General features: G+C 38.4%; 2 protein-coding genes and 1 pseudogene across 2 annotated transcripts; 1 reads left to right on the top strand and 2 right to left on the bottom strand.

Annotated features, from left to right (window-relative positions):
- The first annotated feature begins 104 nt into the window (after positions 1–104).
- LOC131770189 (heat shock 70 kDa protein 12A) lies at positions 105–13,569 on the top strand. Its single transcript, XM_059085903.2, has 5 exons — positions 105–248; positions 5,490–5,799; positions 6,112–6,336; positions 9,886–10,063; positions 11,162–13,569. Exons 2-5 carry the CDS (start codon positions 5,500–5,502, stop codon positions 12,232–12,234), a joined length of 1,776 nt encoding a protein of 591 aa, XP_058941886.2. The 5' UTR covers positions 105–248; positions 5,490–5,499; the 3' UTR covers positions 12,235–13,569.
- Positions 13,570–15,177: 1,608 nt separating this feature from the next.
- On the bottom strand, positions 15,178–22,485 carry LOC131770183 (cyclin-dependent kinase 20). The gene is made up of 12 exons (XM_059085896.2): positions 22,199–22,485; positions 21,675–21,748; positions 21,029–21,068; positions 20,297–20,410; positions 19,640–19,714; positions 19,090–19,211; positions 18,716–18,778; positions 18,149–18,200; positions 17,172–17,237; positions 16,366–16,458; positions 16,040–16,102; positions 15,178–15,476 (listed from the first exon to the last, which is right to left on the bottom strand). Exons 1-12 carry the CDS (start codon positions 22,280–22,282, stop codon positions 15,273–15,275), a joined length of 1,050 nt encoding a protein of 349 aa, XP_058941879.1. The 5' UTR covers positions 22,283–22,485; the 3' UTR covers positions 15,178–15,272.
- Positions 22,486–23,497: 1,012 nt separating this feature from the next.
- On the bottom strand, positions 23,498–24,247 carry LOC131770176 (uncharacterized; annotated as a pseudogene).
- Positions 24,248–27,523: the final 3,276 nt, after the last annotated feature.

Raw genomic sequence — 27,523 nt, 5'->3', positions numbered from 1 at the left:
GTCTACTGCAAATTGAATGTCATAGTATACTTTTTTTAGTCACGTGACACTAGAACGTGGAAGTTAATTTTCAAACGATTCTAAGAAATATCGGATGCATTTAAGTCTGGCTGTCTTGTGTCGCTATCAGTTTTGGCCAGTGAACGCCAACCTCGCTGTGCGAGTCTACGAAAACTCGCTGTTGAACGACCAACGAGTCTTAAACGAATTCCAGCTCTCACTATACTGCACTTGGGGCTTTGACAAAGGTGAGTAGAAAATCACCACATTTTAATCATGGGTGATTGAGACAGTTTAGGACAAAATATTCGTAACGGGTCGTTAGAAAATTCATTTACGAGTTAGGGTAGGCAAGCTCCGATTGTCTCAGTTGTTCCAAAGCTTCGGTTTAACTGACCAAGCTTAATTAGTAGGATTCTTTCTTTGAATATTTCACAATAGCAACATATTCGCCGATCTCATTGAAGACAATTTTTTGAAAGCCTCAATTGACTTTCAGCGTGATGAAGTAATCAGTATTTCAAAAACTTTACGCGTATCTGATGGGTGTTGGTTATCATCCTTTTCCTCAGTAAGTGCACTATTAAAGCCGACCATTAGCAGGTGTATTTTAGAGTGTTTAATATTTGATAAAAGTTTAGCGAACAAGCTCTCATGCATTTCTCGAAACACTTTCTTCGAGCTCCCTTCAAGAAAATGTTGTCGCTTCTTGGGTTTATCATTTTTATTGGGAACGAAATTTCTTACTTACAATGGTATCTTTCCGTAGTTTTATTCGCTCATCGATATGCTCAAACGTTCGCAACAATTCACGAATTCCTTCTCAAAAACGTGGTTTCTCCGTATTTCTGCTGCTTCCTGCTTAGTTTCTTTATATTTTCAGGCCCAAGAGAGATCATTTCAAGAAAAGGCAGATTGTCTTACTAATTAAAGCAGATCGACTTCAGGCTCGTCTTTCACCTTTCAGAACACAACAATTCTTAGAAAAGCAGGATGTTTATCGTTAATATTCTTACAACTCGCTTCCTGTGTTTCGCATTCCTATTAAGTAGGAATTTTACAAATAACAATAGAATCGTTTTTTTCAAGTTTTGATTGCTCAGAAATTTGTATCAATTCAAAACCGTTGCTTGGAAAGAGATTTCGACCAATTCAGCGTTGTTTGCATGACATCAGATCTCTTCATCCTGTGTGCTTGAATGCCAAACTCGCTTGGAGATTCCAAGAAAGACCGGATTTTATGTCAATTAGCTCTGTCGTTTAACAAGGTCAAGACTCGTACTCATCGGCTTTCATAAACGTCTCGCCTGCAGCAGTAATGTTAACTAGGTACACACCCGAGATTCATTGTAAATAATTGATTCTTTTTTACGCAATGTTGAAGAACCAAAAACAAACAAAAGCGGTTTTCCAAGTGAGCCAGAGGTTCTTCCCTGTTTTGAAATGAACTACAAATCCTCGGAGAGGCATAAAAAAACCTCTTTCGCTCGCGACAACAAGAAAGCGAGAAAATCCTGTGAACACGACCCAGAAAACGGCAAGCAAAAGGTCAACTTCAATGACTCTTTGAACATTGTAGGAGTACGTGTCACGTCACGCCACAAGCAAGCTCGACGATTTCATGTAATGCTAAGCAATTTAATGTTGAGCTAGAGCGTCTGATGTTCTGCAAAGCTCTTCGACGTAACGCTACACCATTTGTGTGTACGCTAACTCGAGATGGGCAACTAGACCGTTTATCATTTGGCTAGACTATTCATGTTTAGGGTGTTCTGTTTCATGAACGAAAACTAAACTGTCTATAATTTGGCCACGCCATTCCTTTATTAGCTATGCTATCTTGCAGCTGATCCTTAGACCAGCTATATATTTGCTGATCTATTTGACATCCTTGTATTTTCGGTGGCGACGGCCGCCCATACTGTGTTTTATGAAAGAGCGACAGCCGAATTCCAGAAACATGAAGATCGCTCGTGATGGCACCACCGTAAAACTCGGCTGCTGTGACTGTTGTGGTCTTCCACTCAATGAATCGGAAAGGATATCAGAGCAAACCCTCAATTGTTCACTCGAAGGGCGGCCAATGTAATTTCTGAGGCTTGCATTGCTTCACTGCAATGACCGGAGATCGCCATGATGCATGAGCTAGCTGTGATTGACCTCAGCATGACCACAGTCGCTCTGAGTCCTTCATGATTTGTATGAATTTTGACAGTTATACTAGTTTACTTTTATTTTCATCATTCCTGTTTTGTTCTGTTTTGTTTTTGAACACAAAACTATATATACTTTACGAGTGTTAGCTTTGTTTGATTTTGATTTACCATACGTAAGCTAATACAATCTAACTGAGCGTAGAAACCTTGAACACATGGACTATCCATTCAGCTTCTCTTTGAAGATTTTCGTCTCTGCTCACATTCTTTAAACGTCAATAAGGCGCTTGGCATGTTTAAAAACCTTTGTTTGGTACTTCTGTGGTTACTTGCCGGCTCGCCTGTTCCGAAATTTCACTTTCAATTAACGAGAAAAAGCTAGAGAGAAGTCCGAGAAAGACAACTTTAGTTCAGCTCCATGTTTTGCACTCTGATAGAGCATGCGCTTCCAACCAAAGACAGCGCGTTATATCCGAACTTTATTACAGTAATTCTTAAAGATCCTTTTAACGGGGAAAATAACTTTGGCGAGTGAGCAGATAAACAGAGTTTGCAAACGGTGGCAAAGCACTGGGTGATAAAAGTTTTCAGTGGGATCTAAACCCTGATCGATGCTCACCTCACTTTGCAAAAGTTGGATCGTCATCGGTTCAAAAAGTTTCAAAGAATACTGATTTTGATTTATAATTCTGTTTTCAAGGCCTTTCGAGTAGTTTGCTCAATGAAAAATAGATTTTTTTTGTCTTCAGAGGCATTTTATGGAAGTTTTTAATTGCCTGTAAGACGCTAGTTAAGCTTATTTGATGTTGCAAACGGTGCTGTGGAATGAAAGAACCTCGTGATTTTCATGACCAACCCACATATTTCAATAGGACTGTCCAGGTATCAAGGTGGAGCAAGCTTTGATTCAACTTGAAATCCAAATGTTTAACGAGAGAAAGGCTTGTTATTACGCTCCCCTGGGTTGTTATCAATGTATATGGAACTCCCTGTAGCTTGTTTTGTCTGAGCTAAATTGTTCCTATGCAAGTCTTTGTCTTGCAAGCAAAATATAATTCCATAAACTAAAGCAGCAGTCCCTTTTGCACATCGCACTTCAAGTTCCTACTTTAACAGCCACCTCTTTTCTACTTTTCATGAAAAGTGGACAGATTGTTCCTTCTTCATAAACTGTGGTGGGATGATCTCTGAGATCCTCCACAATGTTGTTGCTCCGTATTTCCGCTGCTTCTTGATTTTTTTGTCAATTTTTACAGAACCAAGAGAGATTTATTAAGAAAAGGTAGAATGTCCTACTGATTGAAGCAAATCGACTCTGACTTTGTCTTCCCGCCTCTCGGAAAACAGCGATTCTCAGAAAAGCAGGATTTCATCTTTAATATACTTATAATCTTTTGTGAATGACATAGTTAAGAGAGTCAACACGAAAATTCAGTGCAAATGTATGCATAGAGACTATAGGAAAAGGGACAATAATGATAATGACGATGTTCCTTTTTCTTTTGTAATTACTGGCTTTTAAAAAGCCTTTCATAAACCGATTCGTATACGCCAAAACGTACTTGCAATTCCAAATCAACAACAATCAAATTTAACGACACACACACACACAAAATCATACAGGATTGAAACATCAATATCGGTGAGAAATCACATGATATTATCTGTAAAAATTCTCACAAAGCCAGAAACCAAGATGCGTAAGTAAGTTTCGCAGCTATCTCACAAAGCGAGACTGTGAACACCTTGCGATTTACTCAGGTTCTTTCAATCGATTTCCACTTTAACACGCGGTATTTATTTCGAAAAAAATTGCTTTGTGCCGTTTATGCTTAGCACTGCATGGCCAAGTACCACATTTTGAGTTAACCCTTTAAATCCCATGAGGGACCATGACAGAATTTCTCCTTAAAGTATCATATTATTGGTTGATCCAACACAAAATTCTCAGAACTAACATCATAAAACTTGTATGGTAGATAGAAAGGAGAATTACCAAAGAGATTTTGGGAAAGAAAGGATTAAAAAGAAAATACGAGTAGAGGCAAGTTACTATGATTGTTTTGAATCTAATGCGACAGGCAAGACGTGGAGCTCGCTCATTGGTTGATTAATTCAATTCAAACACGAATTTGAAAGCGACCTTCGTAGTAATGAACACCACTTAAGCGGTAGTGAAAATAAGGCCTGAAAAAAATCAGGTCTATACGGAATTTGAACCCATACCTCTGCGATACCGATACCACCTGAGCTAACAAGCCAACTGGGAGGTGGTCACTTTGTTGGTTCGTAATAAACCCGTGTAGTGATAAATCAGTGACTGTAATTATATGAAAATCATATAATTATGTGAAAGGGCCTCGAGAACATTTCCTCCTTCATCAATAAAGTCAGTGATTGTTCTGACATTCAGTGAACCACCAAATACTTTAACAAATGGGGCAAATATCAAAAGATACTAACAAAGAAATTCTCTATATTTTACAAGAGAGAGAGGCTTGAGTCACCAGGCTTAATTAGTGTTCATTACTTCGAAGATCGCTTTCAAATTCATTTCTCAAACCGCAGTTCACTTATATGATTTTTGAGTTATTTTCTTTATAAAGAAAAACGATAACTCTGTGTTAGCGTGTAGAGTGGTAGGTTGCTCGCACCAATCAGATTGCCGTAGTTGGGTATGTATCTCGCACCAATCAGATTGCCGCAAAAGGGTGTTTTCTCTCTGTTAGAGGAACGGTAGTAAGCTTAGTTTCTTTCGCAACCGTTATTTGATCTCATCGTGCAACGTGCTTTCTCTCCGACGGGGAATATATGGCGTTGTGGGACGAGGCAACGGCTGTGAGGAAAAAAAACAATTAGTATAGCACCGATGCATTTTGTTTTTGCGTACTTAAAAGTAAATAGACAATAGACCACAAAATACCTGTGTGAGTTCTGATAAATTAGGTTTTTTTTCTTTTGTCTCTCTTGAGGTGATTGAAGTAATGCGATATTTTGGACCGTTTGAAAGTTGTGGTCTTTTATTGTTACAAAAATGAAAACATTAGGTACACAAAGTGTTCCATCTCAACCCGCCCAGTAAAAAAAATCTCTTGCATGCTGCGCATACCAATGTTCATATATTTACATTCATCAACTCAAATATCCAGATTAAGTTATTACTATTTGTTTCTATTATTAAGTTATTATGATTGGGGTTATTATTATTAAGTTATTATCATTAGAGTTATTGTTATTAAGTTATAATAATTAGAGTTATCTCATGATCAGAAAATCACATCTGAATGGTATGTCTTACCTATTTACAAAATCATCAACTTTTTCTGTCAAAAGAGCTCTCATAATGGCACCAACTTCAAAGTACGTGGCTGTGGTTGCTATCGATTTTGGAACCACCTACAGCGGATTTTCTTTCTCCTTCTATGGCAATAGAGGCGAAGGAGGGATTCACATGAACAGAGAATGGGGAAACGAAGAAGGACGGAGCACATTGAAGACTCCAACGTCAATTCTTCTATCTCCCAAATTAGAATTTGACTCTTTTGGATACGAAGCTGATGATAAATATGTCCACCTCAAGAACGGAGTGGACAAGGAGTACTATTACTTGAAACATTTTAAGATGGAACTGCACAAATCAAAGGTAAGGTGGTTACTGGAATACACCATACACTTGCGATAACTATAGAAGACAATTTTGAAGGTGACACTCAAGCCTTTGCAGTCGGCGCATGAAAGATAACAGCAGATTGTTAATTAGTTACAAACTGAGATAGTAGTACTCGTAGTTTAAACTCCATATTTTGTTTGATAAAATTCCCTATAGCCTCAGGAAAAGATATGTTCCTTCTCCATTTATATCTTCAGAATCGAAAGTCCAATTTTCAGGATAATTGAATATATTAATTACTAAAAAGTGTACGTAAACATCACCAGCATCTTCGTTTATTTGCAGACCTTAGACCGGAACACTAAGCTTGTGGCAGCCAATGGAAAGCAAATAGATGCCATGATCGTTTTCTCGCTGTCGATAAAATACATGAAGGATGAAGCAATCAAAACCATACGTCAAAGAACAGGAAACGCCTCGTATGATGCAAAGGACATCCAGTGGGTCCTCACTGTTCCTGCCATATGGTGTCCAGGAGCCAAACAGTTTATGAGAGAAGCCGCGTGCACGGTGAGTGCAAGTATTCTCTTCGAAAGGTCACATTTGGTTATGTTTCGTTCCATGACTATGTTCATGAGAGAACTAGGAAGGGGTAATAATGAAGAAGTCGTCGATCTGGCCGGAGCTTGATACTAACGTTATGTATCACTAATTAACGATAATGGGAAAATAACTAATCAACATGTTCAATTCCTTGGGGGATACGGGGTCCCCCTATGATAAACCCATTTCTTTTAATCGATTGCATAATTGATTGCTAACTTAGCTCTGAAACCTACTGCAAGTGGAAAAAAGAAAAAAAGTCATCTGGAATTTCTGACAACGATTGCCAAGAGAATAACACAAATTTATCAATCGCAATGTGTCGAGTTCGACATAAAAATATGAAAGAAGGCTCTTTTTCACAACTCTTCATGGACGCTTTATTGCTCTCCTCCTCTTAAATACCATCCTGACGGACCTTCATGGCGTTATATAACTTAGGGCAGCAATTTCTCTGACTTACAAAGGCAAGAAGAATGGGGTATCTTAGGTATCTTTTTTTCCCAAAAGAAGGGGGAGGGAAGAGAAATTAGAAATTTTTTCTTACGATGGCAGCGCAAATACTTCGGAGCAAGACATTCAGAACTGCTGGTCTTACCTACTGTTTTTTCCGTTTTTGTTTTGTTTTTTGTTTTTTGGATTTTTTTTGTCTCCTTGCCTCCATAGTCCCCTTTCTCTCGCTTCAGATCTTGACTTCTCTTTATTTTGTCTCTTTACTCGAGATCTTTGTCTCTCCCTTTCACACTGTTCTTCCGAGGACCTTTTGCTGATCCCTCAATTACTGCCTTAAATTTTATGTTCTTTAGTTCACCTGCGTCTTTTACTGTACCTACATACCTAATAATACATACCTTTCTAAATAATTGTCCCTATGTCACAAAGCCTCCCTTGATGTCAGAAAGGTCACTTTGTTCTTTTCCATCCATAGATAATTCGCGTCGAGTTTGAGAATGAATTGTCGTCAACTCCAAACCTAATTTCGTCGCTTAGAAGAGCTGTATTGTCATTTTTAATTGAAATGATAATTTTTTATCATATTTCCTTTTAATTTTGAGCTCCAAAAAGTCTGTCTCAATCGAGATGACCTTGCAGCTAAAGTAAAACTGTACACGTCATGTTGTGGATGCACGGCCGTGCATACATACGGATTTTTATCATCGTAGCTCATTGAGACTTAGGAAGGACTTGCGCCAGCGATATGTTATAAAAATGCTTATATGCCATGAAAAAACAAATTATTGTTTGTCTCCCCTCACGGCAAAAGTTTTCTCAAAGCTATTTACATTTACATTTTTTTAATACAACTTGTACATCAAAGCAACAGAAACCGAATTAAGGAGTTTGTTTCTTGTCTACCCAACGCTTTATAGGCGATACCTAAATCCTTATTGATGTGGCGCTCCATACCTATTGTTTGAGTTCCTCAGTGCATGAAGTGCTCAAAAATTGCAAACAACAAAACTCGCTGTTCTTGTATCGTTTAAGACATCGATGCAATGATTTTCCTTAATCTTGTTTACGAGCGAATTGACCCAAACCTTCTCACTGATCGCTCTTTTACACGACGCTTCAAAAACGTTTTATTGCCCTCCTCCACTAAATACCACACTGACGGACACTCATGACCTTACGTAATTTAGGGCAGCAAATTTTTGACTTCACAAAGCAACTTTTTAAGTCCACGACGAGTCGACATTTGACGCCATGTTACTTGCTTGTCTCTTTTGTTCAGCTCACTTTTAGCGTTCTGGGTAGCCCTAAAGGGGATACCGGAAACGCCAGCGTTTGGAGTACGGGAATAATCAAAACGCTGTGACAGCGGCCAAACCTTTGGGAGACTGCTTCGCTTAGCTGAAACTTATAATGCGCAAGGGCACGAACGGCAAGGCCTTCAGTTTCGATTAAGCGTTAAAAAAATATCCTTTATAGCCAGGTTTGATGACGAAGAAGGTCAGTTTTCGTTCTTCGGCTTCTCTGCAGCAAATACAAATCATGAAGTTTGGAAGCTTTGTGGGAATGGTTTCATCAAGTTCTAAATGGATCCTTTGATGATCCAATAGTTTATTTTATTCTAGAGAAGAGGTGGTCTTGAGCTCTGTTGTGTATGAAGTCATGAGGTGTCTTTTTTTAACCTTGAGGCTATATTGAGGCTAGTAATAGTTTCCACTATATCTGCGCCCACCTTTGATGATATAAATTTTTTATCAACCCCTAACACCCTAGCATCAGTTTGCATATTCTCCATACTGTTCTCTATACATTAACTAAGGTGCTGATGAGGAGATTTTGTTTAAAAATCAAGGGCCTCTTGAAGGCTGTTGATCATTTCTTTTATTCTCGTGACTCAATTGTGTGATTCAAGGGTGATACTGTAAGAAGAAACTAGACGCTAGTCACCTTTAAGGGTTAAAACGTTGAGGAAACAGTTTTATTTCTGTATTATTTTGCCTATTATATAACCACGATTGCCCTTTACTGACAAGAAAAGTCGACTTTATTAATGATTGAAAAAAGATGGGATCCACAATCTCCGAAAGAAAGTCGTAAAGCGCGTCTGCGATAAGGTTTTAGATGAAAAAAGGAGTTGAATCATTACAAATACACACACAATGGGCGTAACTTTCAATTAACAAAATTCTCAGTTAATGACCTTTTCCCTACCGACAGAAGAAATCTTCATGGGTGCACGGCCAAAATCAGCTTGTCGCAAATCTTTGAGCTGTCGATTTTCGTTATCAGCCGCTAGAAATGCCATTACCAAAGCCACTGAGTACATAACTTTCAGCTTCAATACGTAACTTTTCAGCCTTTTCGTATTTTGGATTTTCCTCCCCTTCTATAGAATTTTGAACGGTCACTGTCTGTCAGCGACGACGAATTTTTTAGTATTTTAGCAGCCATAATCCGTGTAAATTTCGACAAACGACATTGAATGGAGAATGGTGAAAGCTTTGCCATTCATTCATCAACTTGACCGAGTGTCGCGAAAGACGAGTGACGTGTCAGCAGCTAATGGGCGATATCAAATACACGTGAAAATTAAATTATAGTATTTTTCACGTGTACTGTCACGGCTTTTCTCAGGGCTGGAAATCTTTGTATAACACCACAGTTTATATGATAAATAATATTACTATTTGCTATTCATTGCAGAGACTTGCATACATTTAAGTTCCATTTTCATTTTTGTTATCATGCATACTGTTTACAACAAGCAGAAATTCATAACGGATGCACTTTTGCATTTGCTGTTGGTTGCTTTTTTCCTTCTTCATTTGAACGGAGGCAATGACTTTACCAAAATGTTTTCTTTTCTTAATTTCATCGTCAATTCCATATACAAAAAGCACACGCAGAGACTACCGTTATGCCTCCTCGGGTTTCAGGTCAAGATGCAGTGTAATATGTAGTAATATTTTGTTCTTTTCCAGGAACCTAGACAAATTCCCCGCTATAAAGCTGTAATATGCAACTTTTCAAATTACTCACAGCTAAATTATCATGTTTTATTCTAAGGCTGGAATCACTTCTGAAAACACCAAGGAGCAGTTAATAATCGCATTGGAACCTGAAGGTGGAGCAATCTTCTGTCAAAAAAGAAGTCTGAGAGATTTTTCCGACCAAAAAGGAGATGCTAGTATTTCTGACGTCTTTACTCGTCCTGGTCATTCTTATGCAATGGTTGATATTGGAGGTAATTCTATTGCTTCTCATTTTTTTATTACATTCGAAAGTGTCGCATAATATCGGCGGGGTAGGTTTTCAACAAGAATATGTCACCAAATTAGCAGATATTGACATCACTTCCTCACTCGATAAAAGTCAACTGAAAAATAAGCCAGTGTTAAATAAAATAAGAGAGATGGTAAGTTTTGAGTTTTTTTAATGAATTAAAGATGGTATGGTCTTGTCACAAGCGTGAGACAAAGTGTTCCGATGCTTTACCAGTGAGCTACACATAACTCTACAGTGGGCACAGACCATTTCTATGGTGTTATTTGACACTCTTCATATTGCAGCAGCGAGTATTCTACAGTTTTTTTCTTTTTTTAACTTAATGAAAAGATAATTTTTTAACAAACTATTATAAATTTATTTTCATTTATAAACTTGTACGGTTTTCTGTGATAAGACATCTTGCTGTTTTTGCTTAAGTGCGGTTTGTTAGTTTTTCTCGCCACATGGGTTAGGTTTCTGAAAGTTTTACAAAACTCCAACCTCAGGACTCTTTTCGTGGTGCATGTGAACTCGATTTTACGCGTCACTGGCAGAAATTGAACATTTTAAAATTTCAACTTCGACTTCGTTGAAAAAAGGGGGAGAAGGGGAAAAACATACGCACAAACCACACCCTAAAGATCAGTACAGATACTGTAACCAGAAGGGCTTTTATGAGTTTTGAACGGATATGTATGCCGCCTTCTTCATGCCCGCTGTTTTGCTGAGTTGTTCCCCTGGGAGTCTGATGCAGAACGGCTCCCCTGTTGTTTTGTTTTAGGATCGTGGATCTCAGTCCCAAGACGATGTCTTCTTCACGGTTTCGTTGATGTCGCTAAGGCAAAGTTTTACTTAGATCGTTCTTTTGATCTTTCATGTGTCGTAGTGACTATCATAATGGATAAAATTTACTCTATTTCCGAGTGGATAGTGTCCAAAATAGCTGATGTGATATGGAAATGAAGAGTTTCAGTAAAAGGGGTTGACCACATAGTTGCAGTTGTTATCCATTTGTCTGTTTTGTTTACGTATTTACTAGTTTGGTAAAAAAATGTTCAATCTTTACATTCATTAGGCGGGACGCTAGATGTTACGGTTCATGAGGTCCTCACTGACGGCAGTATCAAAGAAGTTCACCAAGTGAGTGGGGGTCCTTTCGGTGGTATTTACGTTGACCAAAAGTTTGAGCACTTACTTGGAAATCTTTTCGAAAGGGCAACCATCAGGAAATTCCGCACCGATTATCCGGCAGACTGGCTGCGCATGATGAATGAATTTGAAATGAAGAAAAGGGGAAGGCGAGCTTTTGACGGCAAGCCCACTCGAATAACTCTCCCCCGTAGCTTCCTTAACCAGGTGTATAAACCCGGAAAGTCTGATGTGGCCGGACGCCTTGCAATGTCTTGCAACATTAGGGATGTAGAAATATACAACGATGAGTTTATCTGCTTGGGGCCCACTGCGATGAAGAGCCTTTTTTATCCAGTAGTTTCTGGAATTGTTGGCCACTTAGAAGGACTGTTGAGAAAACCTGAACTGCAGAACCTGACTTGCCTCTTCATGGTTGGTGGTTTTGCTGAGTCAGTAATTCTGCAGGAAGCCATGAAGACGGCATTTAACATGAGATTTCCAATATTAATTCCCAACTACGCTGGTATTGCAGTTGTTCAAGGCGCAACCATGTTTGGCCAGAAGCCTGAGGTGATCTCTTCCAGAATTATGGCTACGACGTATGGTTTTGGCGGAATCAGATCCTTTAATCCCAAGACAGACGACCCAAAGAAGAAGTTTATCGTTCTGGGTGAAGAAAAGTGCAACGATATCTTTGAGATCATTGTAAAGGAAAATGAGAGTGTAAAAGTAGGAGAGAAGAGGTGTTTCACTCGACACCCCTTATACCCCGATCAAAAGAATGCAATGATTCGGTTTTACACTTCTACTGATGTAAATGTCAAATACACAACAGACCACTCTGTCGGACCCAGTATAGGAAATTTGTCCGTCGAATCGCCTAACACTTCACTTGGAAAGAATCGCGATATCGAGTTAAGCGTCTTCTTCGGAGGAACTGAAATAAAAGCAACTGCGGTAGATAAGGCAAGTATGAACACCGCTGTTGTGTACCTCGACTTTCTGTGTAAATCTTAAATGCGCATAAGGTTTCCTTCGTCGGATTCTCCTCCAACGGTCTCTTATTAGTGATTTGCAGGAGGAGTATAGTATGGTGAAAGCAAAGATAAAATTTGCACTGTACTTCTCTGGTAATTTTTTGGGTGGTCTTTGTTCGTTACTCTAGTAAAATAAAATATGTACACAGCAACATCCGACACGAGAAAAAAAACAGGTTTTACTTTTGTTCAGCAGTATTCCTAATATTGTATTCAAGTTGAAATTTGAACTTCCGTTTTTAATAGATTTGCAGTTCTCGTCTCTTTGTAGAGAGGGGAAATGGTACTTAAGAAAACCAATATAGGAATAACAATTGAGTCAATTGAGATTTTATCGAAAACGAGGTTAGAATTTAGGAGGCCAATAATGAATTTGTATTACTCATAGTACTGAAATACAAATATTAAATACAAAGTAAGGCACAGGGGAAAAAATGGGCATACTTTAGACACTTATTTACAACCATACGGTGTGTTGCTTTTAATTTTAGACATACATGTGTAATCGTACCAGATACAAAAATATATATTGAGTATGAGGAATAAAAATTGAGCTCACAAGACTGATCTAAGGATATTCACGGTTTTCGAAATTCTTCTCAAGGATCAGCGTAAAAACGCTTTCAAATCACAAGGTTAGTTTCTTGCTATGCAAATCATGACAACAGTTTCAATTTTACATTTTTGCAGTTGTAATTCACTAAAAGTTACATCAAAAGACCATGAGGTGAAGTTCTCTTGGTTATGGTAGGATTTGGCACGTATAGGATAAACACCCTCAGAGAAAAGGCGATTTTAGTGATCGGCATTAGATTCAGTTTACTTAAAGTCGAGTTACTCACTATTACTTGCTTCATTTAACCCTTAGTTATCTCTTCCGAAAATTTTTTGTAGCCACGATATAGCAGCAATTATGATAAACTGTTGATATTTTAGGACAATTTTTGGTATAGATACAACAGAATAGGGTTTGCTCCCACGAGTTTTCGTTGAAAAACTAACTGTTGATCGTTCGTCGACCTGGCTGACATTTCAAAAACCCGAGCGAGTCAAAGAAAAAGCTGTAGGTTTGCCAGTTGAAAGATTTAGATGCACCTTTTCATATTGTATTATATAAAATTTGTGTTTTTCGAGTGGTACTTTTTTCCTTAAGAAGACAAATGTTTAATGGTACTTGTTAACTACAAGAGTTGGGCAGAGTAAATATTCCGAGTCTTGTCATCTTGTTATGCTATGTCCGCTCTAAGCAGTTATACTGATTTTGTAGTAATATACATGTACCTATAAGTTGTAAATAAAAGCAATTAAAAAATTAGGCATCCGACGGCTGTATGTGTCTCCTGCTAGTATGCATAAAGTAATTGTAACTAGAATTGACCAAGGTTCATAATGGGTCTTGTTGCAACGTCTTTTAGCCTTTTCCTAGTTTCCAATCTCCGCGCAACATTGGCATATTACGATAAGTTTCGCGCCAATGAGTCAACTTTTTCTAGAATGTCTCTATGTCGTTTTGTACAAGTATCCTCTGTCAAGTATGTTCTTGCTGTCCTTTTCTTGTTCAATTTTCGTTTACCTTGATTGTGAAAAATGTACATTACTGTTAGTTAGTTTCGAATCTCAACTGTTTTATTTTTTGTTTTTCCACAAAAAAACACCTGCTATCGTTTTTACCTTTAATTGCTTTTTTTAAAGTTTCTGTAAACCGTTTCTTTTAGCTCCCCTTGATCAATTTCAGAATTTTTCACCGATCGTGTGCCGCATTGTTAGAGGAAGCGGAGCTTAGAGAAAATTAAAATACTCGCAGGAGTTTTAAATAAGGTCCCACCGGAGTCTGTAGAAGACAAATTTCGCGAAAAAGTCGAGGCAATAAGCGACATTTCCAGAAAATCACTATTTGATAAGACTTCCACTTTACGTTAAAATAAACATGTGGAAAATAGCAAAAGATTTTTCCCGTTCAAAAAATTAAGTCCATAAATAGGCGAAGGGCTGTCTCTCATACTAACATTACGTAGAAGAGGCGAGTTGTTATACTGAGTGAAACTAAGAAAAAAATGCAGCTCTCTGACGATTGTGTGGTATAAAAAATTTTTTTTTCTCGATTGTGGGGTACTCGCTTCGCTGATTCATTTCAATTTTGCCGCCGGTAAGTCTTAAAAAGTCCCTAATGTAACATAATGCGCAGTAAATTTTAATAAAATACCTCTTCCACACTAGCGCATAGGATTTCAAAGTAAACGTGCAAATATTTCCAGAGTAGGAAGTGATCTCATTTTATTACGAATAATTAGCAAGAAGAAAATAACCAAGAAATGTTTCGAGACAAAAGCTTTACTCAAAACAGTTCTTTATTTGCCGTTGAAAACGAAAAACGCACGAACTTCTTCAGTGTAAGAAACCCACGCTGTAGAATTCACCACGCCTAGCCGATCGTTATTTACTTGACTTCACAACCAGAAAATTTGGTAACGTTATGTTGGAAATTCTGACATTTGTAAGCTTCGACAAAATCTTCTCTTAAAAAATACTTTCCTGACATATCATCATTTACACATAATATCTAACAGGCTTTGGAATCGTCAAATTGCCACTGGGCTTAAAGTTCGAAAGTTCAGTTTTCACCAATGGCAATAATTCGTATCACTTCGGTGAATCGAAGTGTCGTTGACTCGAAAGCTCATTCTGTCGCTTGTAAGACTTTTTATCCATTCTTTTCCAAGAAGAGTTTTCTATAGCATTGTTTCTTTTCATTTTGAGCTCTAAAAGGTCTAACTCGATCGGAAAGGAACGGAAAATCCGACTTAACATTTTTTGAAGTCAACCGACCTTACTGGCTTTCCTTAGCTTTGAATTTGATTGACTGAGAAATTGGCACGACTGCTCCGGACCAATCATAAGGCGAAGTAAAGCAAAATCAAAGCAATTCAGGATTACTTCCGACTTTTAATTGAAAATTACTCCATTAGCTTTTTCTTGCTCCATAAAAAGTCAATTCTTTTGGATAAAATTTAAAAGATCTCAAGTGTGAAAATCGGGCATGCCTACAACATTATGTACAAGGGACGCAGGATTAACAAGAGATTTCTCCAGAGGAACATCAATGTCAAAAGTATGACGTAATGGGCCTCGTCCTGATGTCTTCCGCGCATTGCGTGCTGGGATCGGTAGTTCAGAATGGTGAGCTGGAAGAGGCTCCGTGAAAAAATAAGGATGTAATAAAGCCTGGAATGAAATGAAACGATGCACTGGAGTGATACTTGACAAGTAGAAAACTTCAATCTGTACTAACTGGCATCAGATATTCCTTTAAACCTTCATGAACTTGTGAATGAGTTGGAGAGGCTTTATTGCAGCTATCATAATTATGAATAAAGGGTTCAGTTCCTAAAGAAACCGTGGTGCTGCGTCGGTGGGGAGTATTACAAGATAGTTTGGTTTAATTAAGTTAGTTGATGACGTCAATTTGCCACCGTTTGGAGTTTCTAAAGCTGATAATAAATAAGAATGTATTTCCTCCTGGGTTTTTTCACGTTACCATGTTCCAACCAATAGCGTGGCTCCATCTTCCTGTATAAAAACCACAAACAACCCACAATTCCTCGAATGGATCGGACGATACGCCCACGCTGGAAATATAGGTTTTAGAAACTCTTAACGGTGGCCAATTTGAATTAACGACTCTGTTGGAAAAATCAAATTACTTTATCATGGTTGTGGATGACTTTTAAAGCTAAGTCTTCAGATTTGAAAGATTTCGCAAAGATCAACTAAACACTTCCACTGACCTCTTTTGCGGAAATTCTCTCTTTAGAGTGGTACACCAAGAAGCGTTTCAGCAAATCTATCGCCTGAAGAAAAATAAAAATAAGTTACCAACCTGTGCACGGCTTCCAAGAATCATCCTTTCAATGAAGCTTCAAGTTTGAGCACGGAAGCGGCAAATTAAATGCTTATCACGGCACAAAAAGACCCCAGCGATATTTAAATGAGAAGATAACTGTTACTAGTGTAATTTTACACACGGCACACGCACCGGGTACGTATGAAAATATCTACGGAACACACGCACCACATGCGCGGCACACGCACGGGATGTTCATGATACACGCACCTCTGGTGAAGCATCAGGAACAATATTCTCTAGAGGTATTGGCGGCATTTCAGGAAAAACGATTTTGTTGTAATCCGGTAGTTCTGTCATTCCCTATTTCAAGGAGAAGGAATTAGCTGGCTTGCACTAAGGTTAAAATTCTATTTGTCATTTTAATGAAAATTTTAGCAAATTATAAATCAAAAATCTATTTCTAATACAATGCTGTGAGCTTATCCGGCTTATTTAAAGAATTCCATTAAAAAAATCACACACAAATGTGACTGAATTCATACAAAACACGATAAAATACCAAAACTATAAGATTCCGAACACCATCGAGATACATGGACTGTTTTCTTAGTAATTTCATGGAGGTGGAGCAGTCATTTCAGGTATCAAACAAGTAATTGTTGTCATTGTACAGATACTCAAGCTATTATAAATATACACCAGGATCCTACGAGCAATGGGCTCCTGTATACATCTGATTGCAGCAACGTTGTCATGGAAAAAAGCAAAAAAAAAGCCAAATTCGAATTATTTAGCATATAGCATAAGCATACCGCATCAGCAAATAACATTCTTCATTGTTTGGAATGCTTAAAATTTTGTATAAACAACATCTGATAACGCCTGATTTAGTCTAAATTCCTTGACAATTGATGGGCTGCCGGACATATAACCAGAGGGTAGTTTTTAAATGCTAATAAATTGCTATTTGGCTTTTTTCTTTGCTTTTGTTTTTGTTTTTTTTTTTCAATGACATTGTTATTGCAACTAGGTTTTAGACCAGTTCAGCCACGAAATGTTACACGTTATGTTACCTGTCCTTGACTGGGTGTTCCCAATACTCGAAGTACACAGTAAAGCTGTGTAATGTCACTTTCACCCTGAACAATAAAACAACGAAAGGAAGAAATGTAAACAATTTTTCTCCAGGTATGTTGATCAGCTCTTTCCCCTTATTAATCCTTAAGTTACCGTCTGATTGGATAAAATTTCAAACTATACATGAGAAAAGAGAAAAATTCCGAAGAAATCATAGTAAGAAAAACTGGAAACAATAATAAGGACAATAATAAGAAGTAATAATAACAACTGATGGGTAAAAGATAAAACGAGGATAAAGAAGACTTATGGGGTTGCAAAATAGGAACTCAAAAAATCTAGAATACATATTTCATGATAAAACAACTGTGACGTGATTTCATTCATTTTTTTTCCTGTTTTCTGTTTATCACGAGCTAGCAAATCTCTTTGACTATTATTTGCCTTCTTGTTCCCATTTCAGTTTCAAACTTTTTCCACCATGCAACGAATTAACTTCATACAAAAGGAAGTCTAGCCTGATCCAGGTCTGGAGTTCAGTTATTAAAACGAAGCACGTTAGGAAACAGCGCAATAGCAGAAGTGGAGTGAAAAAACGAGAGGTTTGGGTCGAGTCGCGTCGCGTCGCGCACAGAACACGACCAGACCTCTCTCGTTTTTTCACTCCCCCGCTTCTGACGCGACGTTTACTATTTCGTTTCGTTTTAACCCTTTACGTGTAACTCCCAATATCTAGTTGTTAATTCTCCCCTCCAACTACAACACATTTCCTTGTAAATTAGTTCCAAGAATTTAGTATTAGATCAAGATAACAACTTCTACCTGATAAGTTTGAATATTTTCATTACCTGTTTAATGCTGGATAATGAATATATATTTTAGGGGGAAGTTACATGTTAATCAATATTGGGAGTTAAAGGGTTAATAACTGAACGCCTGCAATAGGCTTAATGACGTCATGCCATATACTTACTGGAAAAAGTGGAGAATTGTTGAGGAGCTCTCCAAAAATACAACCAACTGCCCTGTAAGTACAAAATAAACAAACACAGTGTAAATAAAACACATTACCTCACACAAAAGTGGTTAGTAAAAAACACCCTATAGTTTCCTGCGCTTTTACAACCCAGTCCCCAAACGAGGTAGTCTGATAGTTAGTGTGATGTGTGATGGATCCCCAGAGGTAGGCTCAGACACTGGTGCTTGCTGGGTCATTGTGTTGTGTTCTTAGGCAAGGTACTTCACTCTCATGGCACCCTTCTCCAGCCAGGAGTACACAGGGGATATCATGAAACTCTCAAGAAAACCTGACATGAAGCTGAGCGAGTAACCTGCAATGGATGTGCATCCCACCCAAGGGGTGAAGGGGGTTGGGGATGGGGGAGGCAATATGCAGCAGTGTCTACCTCTAGGATGTTAACTCACTTTGCTCCACTATGCAGTCACCACTGGTCACAAGGGATGCAATCCTGTACAGCACCTACTCACTTAATGAATTACAAATTGTAGCATTCAAAATTTGATAAAATGGTTTTAATACCAGAGATCAACTCCTTCATCATATTTCCTTGCTCCATACAGCAGTTCAGGGGCTCTGTACCATCTGTTTGTGACAAAAAAAGAGAAGGAAAGTCTCTATAATAACAGCTGCTCTTGGACACAAAAAATACTAGGTTCCACATGATAATAACTCCAACCTCAGACCTCTGGATTTTGCAATCCATGTGATGACCATCATCAAGCTACATAGAGTCTGTTGGGGGCCGTAGTAATAAGCTTCTTGCTTACTACCAGGTTCAGCTAAGTCAGAGCATTTTGTGTCTAATCCTAGTTGTTATTTCAACCATATACATATATTTTAGAGAAGTGATTAAATAAACAAATTATTCAAAAGCTTTATTGCTTAAATCAAACCTTGTAGCCACTTGATGACTGTATTGTCTGTTGCCATCATTGGAAAATACCCTAGCAAGACCAAAGTCTGCTATCTTAAGGTGTCCAGTAGAACTGATGAGCAAGTTTGCAGGCTTCAAATCCTACGAGGAAAGAAGTATCACAGGGGTTACAGTAGCAGCCCAGTAGTGGGTAGATCTTCACACTAGTAATGTGCTGGCTACCAGCTAGTAGTCTTTACACAAATATCATTGTACAGTCCTCATATACATGCATTTCTCATCAAATTGGTCGACTTTTGGCAACAGCAAAGACACATAAATATGAGTAGACATTAAAATGCAGGAAAATGCAACTGTAAGAGTCTACACCTTCAAAATTTCCCATTGTTTATGGCGAATATTTTTGATATAATAATCTTTTTCTTGTAGGAAAACTTGAATAGCTTCCATCACTCACCATGTGCAATTAATAGTGGGCCTTAGCATGAAGATCTGACCCATATACTTTTTAGCTGTCAACATTTTTTACATTCATGTGTATCTCAATAGTAATAGATTCCTGTACATACCCTATGCATTATAGAGTTCTCATGGCAAAACACTACACCTTTTAACAACATCAACATGTAGCTTTTGATCTGAGCCTAAAAAAATAATTGATTACATACAGTACATGTCAGCCTACTTGCAGATGATTTCAGTAAATGCTCCACAAAATTTAGTCCCATCTCCTTATTGAGTAAAAGTTGTTATCTGATCTAACACTAAATTCTTTAAACTAATTTATAAGGAAATGAATAGCAGCTAGAGGAGAGAATTAACAATTAGATCTTGGGAATTGAGGAGTTAAGGCAGAGTCAAGTAGGTGTATGTGTAGGCCTACAAGCTCATTGCTGCCACAGTGTATCCAGTTTACTATAGCATGATGTGACTATGAGCAGCACATGATTACATTGCTCTTTCTTAAGTTAAAGTCCATTCTAATTTGCTGTTACCCATGGATTCGTACTCATAAGTGGAGAGTAACACTTTGAGAACAGGATCTTTAATGCGTATCATGTACTCACCCAAAAGCACAACTAAATGAAATAGTTTGAGCCTAAACCAGACCTTTTAAAGGATAGCTACATATGTGCATTCCAGCATTCTACCCACTACCAATGTAAGATCACTGCATCTCCCTGTTTAGAAAAATTAATATAATGCACAGTATCTCTGCTACAAACCTCAGTCAAGGGTCTGGCAGAGTTGCGCAGGACTTCAGACAGATCAGAGAGCATGTACTCAAACACCAGCACAAACCCAGTGCCATAAGGGAACACATCAATCAACTTGACAACCTGATCAAGGAGAGCCAAGAAATAGGTTAGAAATACAATCAAAGAACTGTAACTTCTTTGCACACTGTAAAATACATTCCCAAATTCCATTTACATGCATTTGCAAGGAAGAAGAGGAGATCTCATGCAGGCATGTATTCTACTCAGAATGATCAAGGTTGGGTCCAAACCCTGAGTGAGGTCACTTGCAGGCAAGACATTTCAGTCATCATCATATACCACCAAGAATATCTATGGTTACAGGCAAACTGTTAACCCTCTACATCCTAACATCAGTGTGTATATTCTCCATACTGTTCTCTATAAATTTCTTACGGTGCTGACAAGGAGAATTTGTTTAAGAATTGTGACCCTAATGGGTGATTCATGGGTGATAATAATTAACCCTTTAACTCTCACAAGTGACCAAGACAGAATTTCTCCTTACAATATTGATACAATATCAAGCAGAAAAGTAATGAGAATAAAGAAAAATATCAGTTAGGGGATTAAAAGATGATTCAATACCAAATTCTCCAAACTGGCATCACAGGAACTCTATGGCAGACAGTAAGGAGAATTACTAATGAGATCTTGGGGGTTAAAGGGTTAATGCATGTGTAAACTCCACATACTTACATTTTGGTTGTCTTCTATTTCTTGTAATGCTTTAATTTCTCTAAGTTCAAAATAATGAGAATTACTAATGAGATCTTGGGAGTTAACTGACCCTTTAACTGTCCTCTTATTCTGTCCAATTACAAGTATTACGCATACACCAGGGATGTGGATAATAGCTGGAAGCAGGGAAAATTACCCAGCTGTGAACGCGATTTTTCTGGCTGTGAAGCACTACTTCTCTCTCCAAAATGTTTTTAAATGTTGTCAGAAGATTGTTATTTATTTATTTCATTTGTTTACACCTTTAAATCTAGGTATAGCGTGCCAAAGGCACACTAGAGTGGGCCTTCAGCCCAAATACCCGCCTATCATTGCAAGATTCCTGCCTGTTAAAAACTTTAGCTACATCCCTGTACACTATCCTATTAGTGCTCAAATCAGGCTGGTGATAACTGATCACATTCGATAATTTTATTATAGTTTTGGTTAAAAAAATAGTAGTGATAATAATAGATTGCGTTTGGGACTATGACTTTGTTTTACAGAAATATGGGGCTGTGGGAAAATCTCTGCTGTCAAATTGCTATTGCAACCAGAAAACAAATAACAGCTTCTAAAAAACTATGCAAAATTAATACCAAAAGGTCAAATAAGACTATGAAACCTCAACGCAGTATTTGGTATTCCATCCTCAATCTTTCTCAATGGAACTTTCTTTAAAGCAACAACTTCGCCACTCTGTGAAAATGAAAAATGAATTATCACACAAATAAATAATGAAGAGACTAGGAAGAAAAATCAAACTACAGTTATCTACTACAGAAAAACCTGGATGAACATTTAAAGTTCTTTTTTTTTTTTACATGCCATATGATAAAAAAATATATAGTTTATGTTATGCCAACGATCATGTGTGATCTTTAATAGGGCTTCCATACTGCAGTACTAGGATTCCAGTCTCGAATGAGTAGAAAAATTTTCATTAAGCTCTTCATTACCAGTTATCATATATTTACTTTTGTTTTTTAACGCTTGTCTGGCTAAAATGCTGGCACACTCCTACAGTGATCTGCCTGACAGTCGGATATAACTAACCTTGGGTCGAATAACTGCAGATCGAGACAGATTACTCATGTAATAAAACTCAGAGAATTAAGCCTGCACTGTGTATGCTAAAGAAATATTTACCTCAATGTGCTTAGCTTTGAAAACAATTCCATGAGCTCCCTCGCCAATGTTTCCAAGGATCGTGTACTGTCCGCAGTGTTCCATGACAACCGATCAAAACATATCGTCCCGTTTAAACTAATAATGAATCAAAGCTTTCCTCGATAAAATATAAAATCATTTTGTCTTGAAGCCTTACATTGCCATCAGATTTAATTACGATAGATGGATAGGTTTGCCCCTAGCCATGAAAGCAGAACAAAACAACTATGGAACATGAAGAGGACGCCATTTTCAATGATGCAAAGACACTGGGATCGAAAGATATCAAGGAAGTCTGGAAGATAGTTAGTGCATTCTTATCGGACAGCGGCTTCAAGGAGAGTTCATGCGCTCTATTACCTACGTGTTGTTAGAGTCAGTGAACGTGGATATATGGCTAACACTTTAAACGCTAGAAGCATTGTGAAGACAACTTTTTCTGAATGGAGGATTTTTCCTTAACCTCCACGTGTTTCTAAAGTTTTCAAACTGAGAAATGCTCGCGTTTAAATAGCCGTTATGTTGTGTTTTGTGGCGTGTTTTGTTGTGTTGCAGAAATTTAGTGTAGTGCTGTTGTACCACCTCGTATTCGTAGTTGTGCCGTGCTGTGTTCAGCTGTAACGTTGTTTGTAAGCACTTCGTTGCTCTGTAGTTTCGTTTGCACCTGTTGTTGCTTGTGTATATTGACTCTGAACTGCCGATGATGACAAAAGGCGAACCAGACTTCAGGGATGGTGAAATTCATAGTTCTGAGGCAGAATTATGTTTAGACTTCAGACTTGAGATCGCTTCTTGTATGGGCGGCCGTCACCGCCAAAAATACAGGCATAATAAATGGTTTGTAATAAAAAGAAATGGTCTAATTGTCTCGTAAGTGCTAAAACATGAAAAAACCACCTAAAACCTCCTAAAACCACCTACAACCACCTACAACCACCTCAAAAATTGGTAGTTACTAAAACAAGGAATGACCTGAAATGACCTAAAACGACCTAAAATGACCCAAAATGATCTAAAATGACCTCGAGTGTTTCTAAAATGAAACGCAGACTTTTGTTTTTGGCTTGTCGCGCAAAATTTCTAATTTTATTTTACATGATCTAGCGTGCAGAGCAGGCGTAATTTTGGCGAGCGAGTGTTAAGTAATTTCATAACGAAGATTATGGCCGCCATCTTTGATTTTAATGGCAGCGGAAGGCTGGGGAGAGTAAAAATTTACACCAAGGGGGCGGTCGACGGTCAAAAATAAGGAGAGGGGTGAGGGTAGGGGAGTGAAGATTACAAGTAATTCAAGTATTCGTCAAACTCGAGCGACACTAGCTTGGAGATTCCCTTATATAGTTCAGGCTTAATTTCTTCGTGCCTTAAAAGCGCATTAATCGCTTCTCTCCATTGTTTAGTGGCAATGTTCTTCATCAATGTTTTTGTTTGGGAATCTCTGGGAATTCTCGCAGTCACGTTTCCAGACGGATTCATGAACACGATTTTTATACCATCGTTTGAAAGATCTTCCACATTCTTATGACTAAGCATCTAGTTTTCCTGTACCACCAAGGCAGACAAGGTATTCACAGCGTTTTCAAAGACGAGAGACTTTTTCGATCGCGTGAGAGGAGGAACTTCCCTCAACGGAGTCTTGCCAATTGGAGAACTAACACGTACAGATTTTGATTTCCTCCACGGTGGACTAGCTTTATCTGGCGTGTCAAGGTTTCTTTTGCTAGTTTTCACTGGAGTAGACTTCATTGCAGTCGCGTTCTTGACAAAGTGGTACAATTGGCCTAAATTTCAAATCTTACGGCCACATGGGTTGCAAACACGATCTGAAAATCTCGAGCTATCTTGCACCAAGGAAAATCCAACTTGACGAAAAATTTCGCTCAAAACAACTAAAAAACACTCCTTCCGTTTCGAAGGTTTGAAAATACTTTCTGATGAAGAGTGCTTTTGCTTGGGGAGATTTCAGAACTGAATTTTGAAGGAAACTCCACAAAGCCTACAGTTGTCACTTGCACTCTTATCGGACATTACGCATTATGTAGCTAGATTTGACGGCTCGGCTCCACGTGTGTTTGTTTTTGCCGGAAGTCATTGTCAAAGGCTTTTAAATAAACTCATTTTTATTGGTTACCTTCTTGTTTCCGGAAATGCAGTGAAGCGCAACTAATCAGGCGGCGTATGGCATTTTAACAGCCTCTTCGGGCAGGCGTCTTTTCTCCCTTCCCCCGCCCCCTACCCCCACCGTCCATTCTAGCTGCAAATCAAAAATGGCCGGTCGAACAAACGATCGCTAGCTTTTAGCGTTAGCTCGCACTAACAAGACACCTACCCTGCAGGCTAGACATGATCCGATCCATGATCCGTGATCCGATCCGTGATCCAATCCATGATCCGATCCGTGATCCAATCCGTGATCCGGTCCGTGATCCAGTCTGCAAACTCAAGTCGTTTAAGGACATTTTAGAAATTAATCAAGGTCATTTTAGGTCATGTTGAGTCGTTTTAGGTCATTATAGGTCATTATAGGTCATTATAGGTCATTATAAGTCATTTTAGGTCATTTCAGGTCATTTTAGGCCATCTTAGGTCATTTTAGGTCATTTTAGGCCATCTTAGGTCATTTTAGGTCATTCCTTGTTTTAGTAACTACCTTCAAAAATTTCAACAACCACCTACAACCACCTAAAAAAACATCCACAGCCACTCGCAAACAATCTAAAACCATCTAAAACAAGGCATAAATGTCAAAGGCAAGACGACAACATGTCACGTACATGAAATACGAGAATCGAACAAAACCTCCACCTCCCCCTGAAATCTTACTCTCCCTGGTCCGTTGTAAAATCAACCATCGCACGAAATGAAATGCAAGAGCATGCTAATTATATTTTATATCAGCCGTGGCTACACACACCTTGGGTTTGGGGCATTACGGAGGGTAAATGGCTTGGGTTTGGTTAAGTTCATGTTTCATGTTACCCTTGGGGATGCGGTTACACAGTAAAAGACTCCCGTTAGGGTCAAATATATATATGTTATTTGCCGGCTGGGAGGTCCGTATGGTGAAAAACTGTGACCGAGGTCTTGAAAATACTGCCCGAGGCCGTAGACCGAGGGCAGCATTTTCAAGACCGAGGTCACAGTTTTTCACCATACGGACCGACCCTTAGCCGGTAAATAACATATTTATTGTTTTTAAACTTGACGAAATTCTTTCCGAAAGAACCCGAATGATTTATGGCCGTAAATACGGCAAGATCTTCCATAAACTGAACAATTTTTGAGTGGGTAAATGGTAGTTAAAATAGAGGTGATACAAATTTAAGAGAGATGCCTCAGCGAAACATTTTCATTTCCGTAACGATAAAGGTGATTTAAAAGGCTTCCAAACAAACTTTGAAACATTATTTTTACAAGTATCTGTCACAAACTGACACCTGTCAATTAGAGAGCGCACATGAAAAAGAAAAGCGAAGGAACATTTGAAAACCAATAGAACTAGTTTGGCAAGGACTGTCACGACAATGTTTTCTTCAAAATCAGTTAATGATCTAACGGAAAGTATTATTCACTCTCATCGACGATTCATTCATGTACGAAGATTTACCTCTGTTCATTAAGTAAACGGCGAGGAAATTAATTGTGAGTAAATTCAATCTTTTTATTTTGAAGTTGTGAGGGTTTGCTCGTTTGTTTGCTGTAATGGCGTGTTTAACTCTGATCTTTCCTTCACAAAAACTAAATTCGAACAGCACACTCCAACGAGACACAAGGGAATGTAATGCGGCCTTTTCTCAAAAAATTCCTTCAATTTCTGTTGTGCAATTTAAGGTACAAATGTCCAAATTGAACGGAATTGGAAAGACTCACCAGGAGCGTATATTTGTTGTAGAACTTAAATTAAAACTTCGCTCGCTCTTTCACTATGAACAAATTGCTCGAGAAAATTCAGATATTAAAAGAATGAAAGTTCCATCGTTCAGTTTAACTGTAACCAAATACCTCACGTTCCAACTTTCTGGGTACTTTTTGTGAACGATTAAAATTAATTGCAGAAGGTTTTTAGGCCGCTTGTCAACCAACGTAATGACACTATTGTTTATACAAATTCATTCTGAAACCAATATTTTTCTGTCAACCAAAGTGATTTGATAGAGAGAAAAGAGAGGATTCATAAGTTATTTATCGGCTTGAGGTAGTGACCGACGTGTTTGCTTAAAAATACTGCCCAGCCGGAAAACGAGGTATATTTATGAAAAATGACAACGAAAGTTGGGATGCACTCGGCGACTCACGAAAGCGTTACCGTGGCCCGTGGGCAGAGAAAGGAAAATACTGACCGGGTAAAGAACCAATCAGATTGCAAGATTCGTTACCGTGCCCTCTAAAAAAACAATAAAATTAGATATGAGTTCACTGACCTGACAAATTGGTAGGAAAAGTACAGAGCAACATGGATGTTACGAATCGAGATCTATTAAGCTTAATTTCAGTGATTCTCCTGCCTTTTATACGACAGTCCTCCAGCAGTTTTTTGCGAGAAGACACCGCAGAAGGCGCGAAATTAGCCAAGTGCATCGGAGGTCACCTCAAAACACTGCAGGCGATTTCCTATATTAGCTACATTCTGCTTTATGATTGGTCAAGCCACCTCAGGGAGCAGATGAACTAAACTTTTCGGTTCAGGAACTGTCATGGGAAGTTCTTTTGTTCTTTTTGATGTATCCATGGAAATAACCCTAGGGCAGTTTCGGTCCGGGGAAAGCGGTTACACTCAAAAACGTCCTTGCCCGTGGGCAAACGCTATTTACCCATGGGTAAAAGGGACAGTGTAACAACGGCTATTACCTCAGTAGTACTGGTAACTTTACAAGCAGACGTTTTGGCTCACGTCTCATTTGATTACGTAATGGTCCAAGGTATTGCTTTTCTCCGTTTAAAATCTCAGCACCGGAAATGCAATAGGAGCAAAACGTGAGTCACTATTGCGTGAGTGGCACCACTCGTACAACTGCATGCTGTATAAATGCCAGCACGATGGTGTTTGTGCCAAAGGAAGATCCCGAAGGTACGCACAATTCGCTTAAAATATTTTTAATGACCATTCTTATTCATACTTTTTCCGGCTAGACGTGAGCCAAAACGTCTGCTGGTACCCAGAGTAGAAAAAGCCAAGTCAATTCAGTCTTTTGACTACGAGTTTGTTATTTTACTCTATTATTTTTGGAAACTTGATGGTTCAGTTTTTGAAACATGAGCCAAAACGTCTGCTTGTAAAGTTCTTTAAGTCTTTTACTACTGAGA

This window comes from Pocillopora verrucosa, chromosome 11 (genome assembly GCF_036669915.1).
Source record: "Pocillopora verrucosa isolate sample1 chromosome 11, ASM3666991v2, whole genome shotgun sequence".
Taxonomy (NCBI): domain Eukaryota; kingdom Metazoa; phylum Cnidaria; class Anthozoa; order Scleractinia; family Pocilloporidae; genus Pocillopora; species Pocillopora verrucosa.
Note: the sequence above shows the minus strand (reverse complement) of the source record. Positions and strands in the feature narration are given on the sequence as shown.